General features: G+C 52.3%; 3 protein-coding genes across 3 annotated transcripts in view; 1 reads left to right on the top strand and 2 right to left on the bottom strand.

Annotated features, from left to right (window-relative positions):
- The window catches only part of BDW74DRAFT_185255 (putative translation elongation factor eEF-3), a gene marked incomplete at its 5' end in the record, with an annotated part of 3816 nt that extends 3214 nt beyond the window's left edge, over nt 1-602 (top strand). The window contains 2 exons of the mRNA XM_073731011.1: nt 117-206; nt 266-602. Coding sequence (XP_073583906.1) covers nt 117-206; nt 266-376 — 201 coding nt within the window. The 3' untranslated portion in view covers nt 377-602. The remainder of the gene's footprint in view (nt 1-116; nt 207-265) is intronic.
- A 3395-nt stretch (nt 603-3997) lies between these two features.
- Nucleotides 3998-5135, bottom strand: BDW74DRAFT_153176 (5'-methylthioadenosine/S-adenosylhomocysteine nucleosidase family protein). Its single transcript, XM_073724477.1, has one exon. The coding sequence runs from the start codon at nt 5045-5047 to the stop codon at nt 4031-4033; it is 1017 nt and encodes a 338-aa protein (XP_073583907.1). The 5' UTR covers nt 5048-5135; the 3' UTR covers nt 3998-4030.
- Nucleotides 5136-10126: 4991 nt separating this feature from the next.
- BDW74DRAFT_167899 (uncharacterized protein) lies at nt 10127-12951 on the bottom strand (the record flags this gene model as incomplete). The annotated part of the gene is made up of 5 exons (XM_073726754.1): nt 10127-10704; nt 10761-10929; nt 10983-11316; nt 11695-12827; nt 12883-12951. 5 exons carry the CDS (start codon nt 12949-12951, stop codon nt 10127-10129), a joined length of 2283 nt encoding a protein of 760 aa, XP_073583908.1.
- Between the last annotated feature and the right edge of the window lie 2288 nt (nt 12952-15239).

Genomic DNA, 15239 nt, shown 5'->3' on the forward strand with positions numbered 1-15239 from the left:
CCCACACCCCCCCCCCCCCCCCCCCCCCCCCCCCCCCCCCCCCCCCCCCAAAAAACCCCCTCCTCAGCATAAAACATGTTTGCATAATGAAAAACACGGCTGACCGGCAATTCTAGGGTCACAATTGGGTACAAGGCCAGGGCTCTGGTCCCCGTCTGGAAGCTAAGGAGGGTCCTGAGGAGATTGTTGATGCCATGGGCAACAAGGTAAGCTTGCAGCATATCCCCGATAAGCATCACGTGTCATGAACTAACCGTTTCTGTAGACTGTTGTTGAGAAGAAGGTTAAGCTGTCTTCTGGTGACAAGCGAAAGCAGCGCAAGGAGCGTCTGGCAAAGAAGAAGCGTGGAGAAGATGTTGACGACGAGGACTTTTAGATGTTAAACTAGGCCTAAAAGTGGTTTGATTTTTTTGACGACGCCATGGGCTTGGCTTGATATTGCATGTTTAGCTTACTTCATGTTATAGAGGTTACGATCCTATGAATTTCATATCTCTTCTGTGCACTTTGCCTGGCTTCTTGCGTAGTATTTTTAAATATGCTCCGGACCATGTCCATGTTCCACATAAAAAATAAATGAAAATCAGACCACAATCTCAAGAAAGATCCTATCGTTAAACATGGGACATGGTCTATTTATTCATTGAACTAGGCAGTGTAGGCTTGGGATGACACTACCTGAAGCAGGTGTACTTATTGGGCTTTACACGCCCGACAAGCACTTGAATAGCAGTTGACGTGAATCTTAATTCGACCGTGTTCAATCAACTATTCTAGTTTCTAGACCTATGTACAAACAGACAGCTAGAGCGGCATTCCCTTTGAACATCACGGATCATGCCTCACATCCTCTCCGGTGGCGAAGATATAACTCATGATGGTCCCGTGTTTCCACTCAATAGCGATCTCAAGCGGGTTCTTGCCGTCTTGCTCCAAGTGCACATCGGCGCCCTTGTCAATAAGCATTTTGGCAATCCCCCGGTAATCCTCGCGAGCAGCAACATGGAGGGGGTAGCCTTCGTTAACGTCTGCGTCGTCTTCTAACAAGAGCCTGACGATCCCGGGGTGCCCGGCACTAACAGCTTCGAGCAACGCATAGCCTTCGTCGGGGTCTGCTCCGTAGGCAAGGAGAGTCTCGACAATATCCTCGTAGCCGTAACGAGCAGCTTCTGCCAGGGGATATCCTTTTTGGATATCGTCGATGCCGGCGTCGCATTCGAGCAGGTACTCGAGGATCTCGGCGTAGCCATGGCGGGCGGCCGACGCCAGCAGGTATCCTTTGTTGATGTCCGCGCCTCTTTCGACCAGAGGCTGCACGGCCTCGAGGACGCCGGATCTGACGGCCGGCGTTAGGGGGTCGTCTGCGTTGACGTCTGCGCCGTTCTCTATGAGGAATTTGACAGCGTCAACACAGCCGCGACTGGCGGCCTTCAGCAAGGGATTGCCTGCTTGCACGTCGGCGCCGTTCTGCAAGATCGTCATGATCACATCAAAGCCGCAACATTCGAGAGCGTAGTGTAAAGCGCTTTTACGCTCATACGTCAAGGGGGCATTGATGTTGGACACCAGCGGTGCCAGAGTTGCCACTGCCAGATTATTGCTGTGGAGGCACGCTAGGCCGAGCGCCTCCGTGAAATCGTAGTTGCTGTAATGGTCTGGTGCTGCAAGTTCGATTAGCGCCTTGATGGCGAGCCCGTGGTCGTTGTTCGCCGCCGCATGCAAAGCACTGTCGAACTTCCCAACCTCCAAAACGTCGTTGGCTCCTCTGTCAAATAGGGATCGGATGGTCTGCTCATGGCCTGCGAGCGCCGCAGCCTGGACGGGACTCCCGTAGAAGCTGCGCTCGTCGTGCGCGTGGATCTCTGCGCCGTTTTCAAGGAGACAATCGACGACCCCCATGTGTCCTCCATACGACGCAGCCATCAAGGCAAAATCGCGCTCGGTCGCTTCGTGATCCAGCAAGAGTTTAACGATGGGGAGGTGACCATTGATGGAGGCAGCAAAGAGGGCAGTCCCTGTGTGGCTTGGTAGGTGGAGGTGCTCCGGCCTTCGAGACTGTATGTAGTGAGCTTTTCCCAGGGCGCCGCAGTATTGATTCACCGCTGCGCCATGATCTAACAGCAGCTGCACAATATCTTGGTGACCGTTGAGGGCGGCAACTAGCAAGGGTGTGCCATAGTGTTTACTCTGGGCCCCCAGGTCTGCCCCGGCCTCTATGAGCACCTTGGAAGCATCGTACTTGCCAGCCCTGGAGCTCCAGATCAGGGCCGTGGTTCCCTCGTTGTCCGCTTGCTGCACACTCTCTTGGCCGTCGCGGAGGAGCCTGCGCAGGGCGAAGGCATGGCCATTGAAAGCCGCCGTGTGGGTTGCCAGCAATGGTTCGGGGCTGTAATTCGGTCTGTGATCCGGTCGAATGTGCATGGCTTGTCCCCAAAAATACGCAATCCACTTCGCGCATCTTTCGGCATATAGCTTGTACACTGTCTCGTCCCTTTCCATGCGCAAAGCTCTCGGCAAGCTTCTGACATGGTCCACCCAGTGGAACGCGGTGTAGTCAATAAGGCGCCAGGTCTCGTCGTCCTGTTCGCTCCGTGTCTGGTCTCGGTCCAGCATCAGGAACTTGATGCAAACATCGGCCAAAGCGGTTTGTGCCTCGTCATTGGTGAAACAGAAGCTGGAAGGTGGCTTCTCAACATGATCTTCTACCACCAGGAATTCTCTGACCGTCTGATGCAGGAGGTATACAAAGCCATCACGAATGATCACCAACTGGCCGCATTTTTCACGAATCTTGCCCTCTAAGACGGCTGGGTGTACCAATGCGTCGTCCCTGGTTTTCTGCGTGTCGCAGACAGCTAGGTCGGTAGCCATTCCCAGCTCCCAGGTACTCAAGGGCCGACACGCCGCGACAACAATCTTCAAGATCGCTTTCGATTCTCGGGCATCACCAGTTATCCGGTTGAGCAGATCGCAATAGATAGCGCTGACGGAAGCCGGCAGCGAGATGATGGGCACTTTCTCTGGCTTGAGACTGGTGGCATACTGAGTCCGGAGATAAGCAGTGATCAATTGAGGCCAGAGATGCGTGTAATTGTCCACCTCCAGGAGTCTCTCAGACAGGTCCTGCTGTCGTTCCGGAGGGAGGTTGAACTCATCAGCCAGCTGGTTTACATTGGCCTCAATGACGGTCTTGATCTCCTCGCGGATTTTACCCTGATACTCCTTATCCTCCAGGAGGACACCCGCTGACGACTTTCTGAGAACATGAAGGCCGTGATGGAATCTCGTGTCCGGTCGGCTGGTGACGAAGAACTTGAACCACCTTTTCACGTCTGGCGTCGGCTGGCGCTCCTGGACCTCCTCCAGTATCTGCATAATGGCCTCGTGGTTACCGGGGCATTCGTCCAGCGCGTCAAGGACACATATGATTCCCGCACGCGACGCCTCATCCGCCGCAGCCCCCTTGAGAACTCGCCAGAGCGCAGCAGCCTCAGCATTCTTTGGGTCTAGCCCACTTGCCTTCGGATGCATTGCGTGTACGATCAGTTCCGGTTGCTGTGTAAAGAGCTGGTGAAGCAGCGCGCGGAGGGCTGTCGCAAGGCCGTTGCTCGTCTTGTCCCTGAAGAAAAAGTAACAGACCGTGGTTGGATATTCGTGGGCTCTCAAGTGTGTGTCGACGAGTGACTTTGCCAGCACCGACTTGCCACAGCCAGGGCTGGCCGATAGCCAAAGGACATTCTGGCGGCCGCTATGTCTCCAACGGCGATATTCCTCGCTCTCGAGAACCCACTTGCAGGTGCCCTCCGCTGCAGGAGGGTTCAGCTCCTTATATGACTCGTATTCAGTCGAGAACTGCTCGTGGCATCTGCGTTGCTCGACGTTCATGGCAAACTGCAACTGGTCGTTAGATTGCTGCTTTATGGTGGCTACGTTTGCGCTCATGAGATTGACCATTTCACTAAGATCTTCCAAGGAACCTAGGGATGGAACGATGCGTATAAGTAAACGGAACTTGCATTCGCACTCTACTCTACTTGGCGTAAAGAGGTGGCAGTAACTCACTCCAGATCTCTTGCACCGTGGGCTGGCTGGAGACTTCCTCGGCCGGGAGGTGGGAGAGGAACTCCTTAGCAAAAGCTGCTGCGGCCATGGCTGCATAGCCTCGCCATTGCTTATTCTTGTGAGAATCGGCGTAGTCACAGATTCCTCGAATCACTAGGCAAGGGAAAGCTTTCGAGAGGCCCGCGGCCTCCATTTCCAGACAGAGAGCCCCCTCGGCCTTCTCACTCAGCCGCTTCCTCGCACTCGAGTTCTTGATCACTGCATTGCCAGAGGCAATGGTGCCATAATGCACCACGGGGTCCTGGCTCTCACGGGGCTTCCTGTCCTCCTCCCAGTCCTCGGGACAATTGTTGCACGTTTTCTCCTTCAAAGGATGTATACACTCAGCCTTGAAAAGCCTGTCCGCGTTGAGACCGGGGTATGCGAAGTGTCTCCGGGTAGAGTTGTTCTTTTGGATCGCGTTTCGGAGGTAGACGGGGAAGTTGGGCTCATTGTTGAGGTGATGCCTTATCAGTTTGCTCAATGCGCTCAGAATGATGGGCGGCGGTTTGTTCAGGTGGCCCGTGAGGCGAATCTCGTCGTCCTCATGCTTTCCAAAATCGTATTGTATGACTCCTGAGGATTTTTCTCTAGGAAACCCCACGACCACGTCCCCGAGCCTCACATCTTCGTTCTCCACAATCCCCCCAGCCACGCCGATCAGCAGGCAGACTCGCAGAGTCTCGCCGTACGTGCGGACCATGTCATTTGCCACTATTGCTGCAGTATCATTTCCCATACAGCCCGCGGGGAGCGACGCAATCACAACGTTGTGCTCGTGGATCTTTCCCAGGTCGTAGGCATTATTATCGTTGCCACTGCGTGCGGGCGCGTCATACGGCTTGTCGAGCATGGCACATACTGCCGCAGCCTCCAAAGGTAGGGCGCATATCAAGCCGACAGTGAATTTTGCGTCCTTGGGAGCGGCGGAAGTCTTAGTTGCCATCTTGTTGGTATCAATTGGAGCACGACTTGATGAGGGAGATTGTATGATGGGTGTAAGCTGGGTGCAGGAAACCCACGATGGACTGAGAATAATGGGAACAGTTGCGGGGGGCGCTTGATCGCTTACGGGGCAGGCTGGCAGGACTTATGGGGTATGACCCTGACTCTCCACCGCTTGCGCTTGCAGCACAGCCTTAGGCTCTAGGTCTAAGTCGGAGTCACAGCCTTGTTCTCATAGACCCTCAAGGCTATGCGCCACCAGGCTAGGCGGCTAGAGATGCGCTATCATTGGCAGCCTGAGACACCTGCGCCTCCTTGGACAGGGTCTCAGAAAATCCCGCGGGTCAGCGCAGCGACGAGAGGTCCAGACGGCGGGGAGAGACATCTGGCATGCCAACAGCAACAGCTTAGGATGACAATCCAGGGACAAGAAGTGTGCACTCATGCATGCGCATCTAGCCAGTCAGGCTTTTGGTGCCCTTAGGGCAAGGATTCCCCACCAACAATAAGCACCCCCACCCTGTCACGCCGGCAAACAACATATGCCAACACAACCTGATACTGAGGGCCTGGAAAACAGGCGGCCCGTCAGAACCAGTTTTGCAGATCTGCCAGTCCGGTTCTAAACCAGACCCAAAATTCCGGGCTCCCGGGCGCCTGTCATGTTCCAGTGCGTGACATCGCACTATTTACCCCGTCCTCGTCCCAAGCTGGCCTCGTCCCAAGCTGGCCGCGTCCGCAACGGGTTCATGCACTCCGCTCCCTGCTCTTCGGTCAGGGCCACAAGACAGTCCCCGAAAGCAGATCACATTCATGCGAGTGGCCAATTTAGGCCTATGCCTCAGTTGTCTCCAGACCCTAGCAAGCCGCGAGGCCTTCGGGGTCCCTGCGTCCGGTAGTACGTACCTCGTTCGGTCGTTCCAGTTGGGTTGAACTTGCGACTCCCTCTACCACTGCATAAACCGCATGTGGATATCGCCTGGTTCCCCAAGCAGCGAGGTTCAGAAGTTGTAAGTGAGGCCGGGGGTATGCCCGTCTACCTTCTCCAATCAATAGGCAAACTTGCAGGCTCTGAGGAGCATGAGGGAGCTGGGGGGTTGGTCGGGTACTGAGGGACCCTTGGGCGTTGTAAGACAGACGCTGTGTTTGTCTCTGATGCTGCTTTCCATGTGCTGGTGGTGGTGCTCGCCCTCTTTGTCTCTGTCTGAGGCGTTTTCATGGAACTGGCGGTGGCAGTGAGGAACATGGACACAGGCAACTACAGCTCTCATTGATGAGTATCCCTTGAGTTGACTTGCGGACGTCAAAGTAGCGTTCCCCGGTTTGAATTGCGATTCCCTTACGTGGTTCTGCTGGGAACTTCTCCGGCACGCGGATCTCGCAGAGGTGACTGTAAGCTGCTTGAGGTTAGAGTCCAGACCTAGGTAGGTATGGAGAGGCCAAGTGCTCACATACCGCAGCAGTATTTCGGTGTCGGCCATGGCCAAGCTTCAAGTCTTATTCTCTTCTTCCATCATGAGCCCTGTATACTCTGATGCTAAGATATTCGAATGAAAAGTGTTTTGGCTGATCCGATATAAATAAAACCGTCGACAATATTGATATATATGCCTCGCTCATTTTTGTTTTCAGCTCTCTCTAAATGTATGAACTTATTTTCAGTTATGTCGCTGTCCGTGCAGATGTTATCCTGCGCTGCTTTTGAAATGGCGTGCATGTACTTGTTGACTAAGTACTTAGGTGTTGACCTCGATAAGACAAAGATGACTGACGCACCAGGCCCTTTAGGCTTTTTCCCAGGTGGATCGGGATGCTTTGCAATCGCAATAAGATTCGATAGAATCTCTTTGAATCCATCAAAAAATTCAGGATTGGCTGAATGCTCACTGTTGAAGTCGGGTAATTGTGTCTGTCCAGGGGGATAAAGTGTTGTAGTTGAAGATTGGATTCAAATCAATGTAGATGTTCGGTTGGGTCCACCAATAGTTCAGAATCCACGGTACCAGGGCTGTTTTGTATGTCTTTATCCTCAATTGCGGGCTCTTCGATAAGATCATTTATGTCGGCGTCCCGTGAAAGTTAGTTGAAAATATCAACTGATTTGTCGGCGTTCAATGGATGCTGGGCAGTCCCGCTGCCGGACACGCGGCTCAGGACTATATACATTAGAATATGCTTATTGTAAACATGATACATCAATATTGAGTTAAATACTTACCTGCCATTATCTCTCTTTACGAATTCGCTCTGGAGATGTTAGCACTGTTAAACTGGAGTGTGTTTGAGATTTAGAAGTCAAGATAATTAAAACGGGGGATGAAATTTCATCTTTTGTGTGTTCGTCCAGATGCCTCATTCTGCTCCTTCCTTTCTTTGACAAACATGCACCCTTCCTGTCTAAAGAACTCTGCCAAGCCATGACTGATTGATGTATATCGGTGCACAGTTGCAGTGCACTGTATTCATTGTAATAGAGGCTTAGCTCAAGAAAAATGGACCTCTGTTAGTTATAAACCTGTATGTTGATGCTAGGCCGGGGGTCGCCCTTCTGCAAGTCCACAGTTGTTGTTATCACACGGGATTGATAACCCAGCTTTTCTAAAAAATAATTAGGCATTCACGCATTAGGTGTCCACTGACTGTTTTAGCATCTGGTATAGTAGTATCACAGTTTATTTGTGTCGTGCATGGTTGACACATGAGAATGCCAGGAAATTTTGGATCCAGCAAATGTCTTTGACTAGACTTGATAGTTCTATCCACACCAGCCTTGGTTGGTTGCAGGGACTCTAAAAGTCCGCATACTAGACATGGCTTATCTTCTCTAAACTGAGTGTATCTGTTGTCTTTCTTGTTTTTGCTTGTAAATGCCGTTAAGAATGACTTCTGTCGGGGGACTGCCAGTTTTTGTTGTATCATAGGCACAGGGCTCACAGAAGTACCCGAGGCATAGTGGGTTGGATATGTCTTGGTTTTCATCGGATATCATATCTAGCAGTTGCCTTTTTCCTGTAAGGGCGTTGGTAGGTCTAGTATTAACATGATATGTAGTCCTTCTGCAGTTGATGCAAGGGAATGTAGTTATAGTTGGGATTTTAATACATTGCCAGCATGAGGGTGCAAGGTTTAATCCTTCATAAGGAGTTGCTTAGTAGAAACATGGAGACTCTTAACTGGGCTGTACGTGGATGGTGGGTTTCAGGGACTATAGTAGCCAACTTTGTGGTAGGAGTTAAGTATCCATCTCCAGTACAAGCGGGACCAGAAGCTGTTACTAGTCTACTGGCTCCTCAGGAGCACACTTCTAACACGAGATCAATTGCCTGAAGTGACGCCGAGCGTATACTATCAACTAGTTGTATGCCCCTGTCAATCTCTTTTCATCAAGCGTGGTTCAACGCAGGAACCCCAAAGGTCAACAGATTGACCTCGAGTCTGTTGACTGGTCCGTTCATGGACCATGGCATGTCCATCGACGACTCTACGGCCTGAACGAATTCGCAGGCCAAGTTACAAGTAGACGATTCACAACCAAGTCGCTAACTCAGCTCTTCCGTGAGGCGTTCTATATTCCAAGCCGAATATCAGATAGCGAGATACCTGTACGCTCGGCTTATGCCTTTCTACGGCTCAGCATGACGAAGCAAGTGGTCGATCAGGTAACCGAAAATAAAAAAAAAAAAATTTCGAAGACACCAAAACACCGAGCTCGTCAGAAGACTGGAGGCGTCCGGCGTCGACACGGACGGACGCTATTCTCGGCCAGTTGGCGAGTAAACTCACCGAAGCCGAAAGGGAAGAAGAGATTCCGGAAAGTGTACTTGCAAACGTTGCCCCAAGGATACACAGCCCATCGTGAAAGCCAACTCAGCCGCAATTCCCTAACCGAGGGGGCGTTCTCGGTAATGAGACGTCCATAAAAACTCTCGAGCGAGACCTCAGGAGGGATGTATGTATCAGCAACCGGCCCATGCTAGGGCTGAACTACGCCATGGTCACAAGTACATTCTTCATGCTGTTCGATCTGGCACAAGACATTCTATTCCTCAGGCGCGGCGTCATCCCGCCTCGGTTGAAGCTTATGAGAGCCCGCCGCAGCTCACCGTGAACAAGCAGGCGTCTCCCGCTCTACCCGCGATGGAAGATCAAGACCGCGGGCTTCTGACGATCCTGGCTGAAACATTCGAGCAGGTGCGGTCCTGCTACATCACCCATATGTACTGGGATGACGACGGGGACGACGATGGCGACTGAATGTACGAGGAGCCTGTCACGGCTAATGGTCTTCCGCCGTGCTTGCAGAGTCCTTGGGGTATGCCCGACTCGCTGAGAACATAAACCGGAAATACATTTTGAGTCTTACCAGTCGGAGTATTGATGCTGCAAGGCCCTCTTCGCGTCCAAGGACGCCATTCAATGTCCCCCGCGCTTGGATCTTTGCAGATCTCACAAAATTTGCCAGCGATAGCCAATTCTGCAATATCAAAATGCAATGTAGCCGAAATCATATGTGCAGTCGCTCAATAGTCTCGAATCATGCTTCTGCATCGCGAGCCCTAAATCCCCTGGGATGAGGAAAACAATGGCTCTCCACCAACTAGGGATGTAACCCTGATGACCGAAAAGCATAGTCCTTGCCCTGAGCACAGCACCATCCACCATCCTTACTCCAAGCACCTAGGATGGTTCATATAGATGTAGATAGATATTTGTATTTACCAGGTAGACGAACATAACGAAGAACAAGCAACCAAGGCGATCTCAGGACACATTGAAAGCAAATACCTCGTCTCATAACGGGAAGGCCAACTGTCTGCTTGCTATGAATGCCAGGCTATTGAGGTATCTAGTCTGATTTTGAGACCCTATAGACCAAGTCGAGAAAGTCTCTGGCTAATCGACTAGAAGCTCCAACCGGCGCATCAAGAAGGGGGGGTAGTAGGAAGAATCATGAACGTATTTCAGCTCTAGATAGACGAACAGCGTCGAAAACATGGTATGTATACAAATCAAATCAAATCGAGCTCATTAGCCATAAAACAAAAACTCCAACAAAATGCCTAGTCTATAAGAGGTCAAACTAAGCACTCTTAACCTTCTCCGTCAACTCAGGCACCTTCTCAAAGAGATCCCCGACAAGCCCAACATCCGCAACCTGGAAGATGGGCGCGTCACCGTCCTTGTTGATCGCCGCAATGACCTTGCTGTCCTTCATACCAGCCAAGTGCTGGATCGCACCGCTGATACCAACACACAAATACAGCTGAGGCGCAACGTTCTTACCCGTCTGTCCAACCTGCAGACTGTTATCCGCGAACCCGGAGTCCACAGCGGCGCGGGAGGCACCGATAGCAGCACCCAGAGAATCAGCGAGGGGGGTCATGAGGCGGTCGAATTCCTCCTTGGACTTGAGACCGCGGCCGCCGGAGACGACGCGGGAAGCGGTCGCGAGGTCGGGGCGCTCGGACTTGGAGAGCTCCTCGGAGACCCATTCGGTTTGGGCGGGGGCGTTGGGGTCGGCGCCGTCGGTGATCGAGGCAGAGCCACCAGTGGCTTCGGCGTCTTGGAATGCGGTGCCGCGGACGGTGATGACTTTGATGGGGTCGGCGGATTGCACGGTTAGGATGGCGTTGCCGGCGTAGATGGGGCGGACGAAGGCTGGAACCCTAGTTAGCTGACTTATCGTGGTTATTGTGGTTATGGCTGCAACGCACTATCTTCGCTCTCGATGGCGGTGATATCGGAGACTTGCTGGACGTCCAGGAGGGCCGCGACGCGGGGGAGCAGACTCTTGCCGAAGGCAGAGTGGCCGGCGATGATGTGTGTGTACTCGCCCTTCTTGATGTTCTCGACGAGGAGGGGCGCGTAGTTCTCGGGGAGACCCTGAATACTCAGTTAGCGCCCCTCTATCCCAATACTTCTATCGGAGTGTATACCTTCTCATACGCCTCGTTCTCGACCGCAACAACATTCTCCACACCCTTGTACTTGGCCGCCTCAGCCGCGGAGGTCCCCTTGACACCCGCACCAGCAACAAACGCCGTAACAGGTCCACCGAGCTTCAGAGCCGCGGAGATGGCCGAGATAGACGAGCTCTGAAGCTTTCCGTCGCGCTGTTCGAGGACCGCGAGGGTGGAGAGGAGCCGGGCGAGCGCAGACTGGTTGAAGGCGAAAGCGGCCCGGGATGGCGTGAATTGGGCGCGGGCGGCGCGGAGCACGGAGGTTCGGGTTGCGAAGACCATTTTGAATTGTGTACCTGCTTTGAACGCACTCGGTGCAAGCAAGTGTAGATGTGGTGGCCGGTGGTGAGGGGAGATTTGATGGTGATGAAAGTTTGGAGGTCCGGTAGCGGGACGCTGGCTATCGTCGGGGCGCCAAGTGCCCGCAGATCGGCGGATGGCCTCGGTTATTACGGCGGAAGAGTAGCCATCTTCACCCCTCGGCTTATCATGATTACGATGCATACGACAAATATATGCAGTAGACATGCCGAGGCTTATGCTTCTAAGTATGTTTCAATACCTCAATTGGATAGTTTGGGCGATATAGTAGGTGCATTTGCCAAAATCAGGCAATTTTGGATTATAGTATGAATAGTACAAGAAACCTCATGTTAACTCCGTAAACGCAATGAACTATGAAAGGGACTTTTTCTTCTTCTTGGCCGGGCCAGCCGATATTTTCAGAGCAGCAGCCTCTCCGTCCTTCGACGCCTGGGCCTTCTGCTTCTCAAGCTTCGCCTTGCGCGCCGCCTGCGATGAAGCCTCCTCTTCATCATCGGCAGTCTTTTGCTTCCGGGACTTCTTGTTGGTTCCTTCTAACAGCTTCTGCTCACCCTCACCCTCGATCTGCTTTCGCTTCTTGTTCTGCCCCTCGGCCTCTCCATCCTCAACAGCCTCCACGACATCACCCTCCTCAACCCACAGCTCGCTCGCCAGCCAGATCGGCAGAGCCATGGTGTTGGCACCCTTAACGTGAAGGGCCCTGATATTCCGCCACCCCTTCGTGATGTACTTTTCCGTCAACCCCTTGACGACAGCCTCGATGTTCTCAGCCAGCTGCTCAGACGTAAAGTTCGACGATCCAACCCGGACAGCCGCAGTCGTAGCCGGAGCAAGATGCACAGGCGCCGAGTTCAGCGCCTTCTCAATCTCCTTCGCAACAATCGCCGCGCTCGCGAACAGGCTGACATTCTCCTCATCATCCTTCTTCTTCGGCTGCTGCTTAGGATCCTTCTTCACTCTCTTCCCATCAACCTTCTCAATCTGCGCAAGCGACACGGGAATCGGCCGCTTGGCCGACTTGTAGAACACCTTGCCCAGCGTGTTAACAAGACGCATGACAATCCGGTCATCAGCCAAAAAGACATCGTGCTCAGAGAGCAGCTGCCTCCGGCTCTCAAAGCTCTTGTATCGGTCCTTCAACTTCGAGTATCCAATCACCTTGTCGATGCGCGAGGAGAGGTGCTCGGGGAACGACGGGTCGGAGACGATGTTCTTGACAGAGCGCTGGGGGTCCGCTGTGATGAGGCAGATGCTCAGCGCCTGCGACGCATTCAGCGAGTGCGGGATGCTGATCTTGCCGGGCTTCAGTCTGTTCTTGTCGACGACGTGCTTCTTGGTCGTGAGGACGAGCCATACGGCTTCGTTGTGCATAGGTGTATCTTCCGCTTCGGAGTCGGAGTCATTGTCGCCAATCAAAGTCTTTTTCGTCGCGGTTGCTTCGCGCTCGCTCTGTTTCGATTTGATGTGCTTCAGAAGCGCGGATGAAGCTCTGGAGACCTAGATAAAAGTTAGAGACTGCAGGAGCGATTTTGTAGAGAATTGAGGGTCGTACCTGGCTCTTATCCAGTTGGTAGGGAGTGCCTTGTGCAGGCTTCGTTGTGAGCGCTGTAGAAGACCCCATTTTGACTTTTATAGGGTGCTGTGCTATTTCAGACAATTTCGGCTGCCTTGAAAATCGGCGATATCGACCGATAAAAAAAAAGTCGGATCTCAGTAGGCGGTGAGGTTTCTGCTGGTTATCGCTTAGTCAGGTATGTCATAGTCATGTGACTGCTATACATCTGTTGACAACCATCTTTAGGGAGGATCCAGTTCGGATTCTTTTCTGATACTTGTCTCAATTAAAGACTAGTGCTGTATCCGCATTCCTCTAGTCGTGGGCTAGATTGGTTGCTAGCGACTTATTTGCCGCTGAGTAGGAAGCCTCCGGCCATGACCGATATATATATACATGCGCCTTTTCTCCTTGAAAGAAGGATGACCGACTGTGACCTTAACTCGACTTTTCTTGAAGAAAGAAACACAGAAGGCCACAGCCCAGACCACAAAACTCTACAGGTATGAAATCATGAGCCTACCTACCAGGATACATAATAGAGCAATGAGAAACAGGACCGGCACCTGCATGCAACAGGGTACGTACGGAGTAGCTACTACTGGTGAACAACGCTCGCCATTAAATGAAACTTTAGAAGATTCAAACTACCCCCGAGTCCGGACAGACCTTTGTTGAAATGCTTCTTTACATACACTCATTGTCTAATATTTACCATTTGCCCCTGAAGACCAGTGCAAGAAAGAGACATGTGGTGTCCGCGAACTCGGAAGAGCTCCAACAATGGCCACAATCCTGCATAGACAGGATCAATAAAGGGAATAGCATCGATCTTACCGGAGCGACTCAATGCTCAATAGTCCAGCATAGCGCTATGGAGTATACGTAAGCACGCGGCGCCCAAGTGTACGGAGTAGGCGCGGGACGCAACGAGCGGGGTTAACCTCAGTCCGCCCCGGTGCTCCTGAGTTTATGGAGAGAACCAGTTGAGCTAGAAGTTGTATAGATACTCCGCAAACTAGCGATGTAATCTCCGGAGTTCGGGTAGTCTGATGATGATTGACACTGTTTTTGATGACCATTAGTTACCAACTCACGAGTCAAGGCAACGCATGGGCCAACGACACTTCTATTCCAATCCGTATTCCGAATTCCGATACTGACTAGTATTACTGAGGGGCCCGAAAAGCTTGTCTGAGTGCTGCCTACGCTCGTGGAAAAGATGCATGACTCGGTGGATCGAGTGGATAGAGATCACCTCGACTGGACTTCTAGTCAAAAGCTAAAGCTGTGAGATCTACGGAGTATGGAGATTAGAATCAATGAAGTTGTCAGCATTGCAGGAAATGCTGAGTGAGTAGTACAATTTGCACTTGCCGGACGGAGAGTTCCACGAATACTCTATGCATCTGGCCCGTCGTTGAACCTCGGAGCCCGGATATTATTTGCTTGTCCCATATCAAACCGTATGGACTTTGTACCCCTCCATCGACCCCTCGATCGCCGAAGCCTTCAATGCAGTCAATATTGATGCTATGCATGAGGTTATTAGGCGCCGGTGTACTACTCTTCTTCTGCGCATGGAGTCTGACTAAGATCTCATCATGCTTGACGCCTTGCATATTTGAAATTGTCCTGCCACCATGTACACCTAGGTGTACCGCGAGGGGAGCAACAACTCGCTTTCCAAAGCCAGGCCGTGATCAATCATACCCTGTACGCTCTCGCCGGACTCTATGAATGACATTGTAGCTGTGACACTGAGTTATCGATGACAATACCCTTGGTGTGAGTAGAGTGCCGACCTGCAGGCAGGACGAGGCTGGGATTTATACCCTGCAGCGTCGTCGACGCAGAACAACCGCTGTGGCCCACATAAGCTGCATTAGACTGAGGGCTCCTCGCAGGCTGCTTTGTTTCAGAAAATGCTTAGCAAGGGCCAAATGCCAGAGTCCAACCAGATGCTGACTCGTTGCCTGTTCGCAAAAAAACGTTCATGATGCAGGCCCCCTACTTGCGGAGTCGATCTGGGGTTCGTTTAGGTTGTCGCTGAGCCCAGGTCAACCTCATTTATGGCTGCACAGGGTTCAGGTGCATGTTTCAGCTTGACAGGGTGTGTTCCACAGATCTGACTCCTGCAGCATCTCAAACCTGATGATGTTTTGATCTCAGCTGTGTGGCTGATGTCATGCGCAACCATCGGGATTACTCAGGCCGGGGGAACCAGGTTGGGGATTGTTGGTGTGGGAGTCAGCTCTAGATCTGATTGGCCTGCCCCTTTATGCAAAGGGCAAAAAAGTCAAGGCCCCACCGCCGAGCCTCGGCTTCAACTGATGATTGGCTGTACCTGTGCC

This window comes from Aspergillus multicolor (assembly GCF_047715735.1).
Source record: "Aspergillus multicolor strain CBS 133.54 unplaced genomic scaffold BDW74scaffold_12, whole genome shotgun sequence".
NCBI lineage: Eukaryota > Fungi > Ascomycota > Eurotiomycetes > Eurotiales > Aspergillaceae > Aspergillus > Aspergillus multicolor.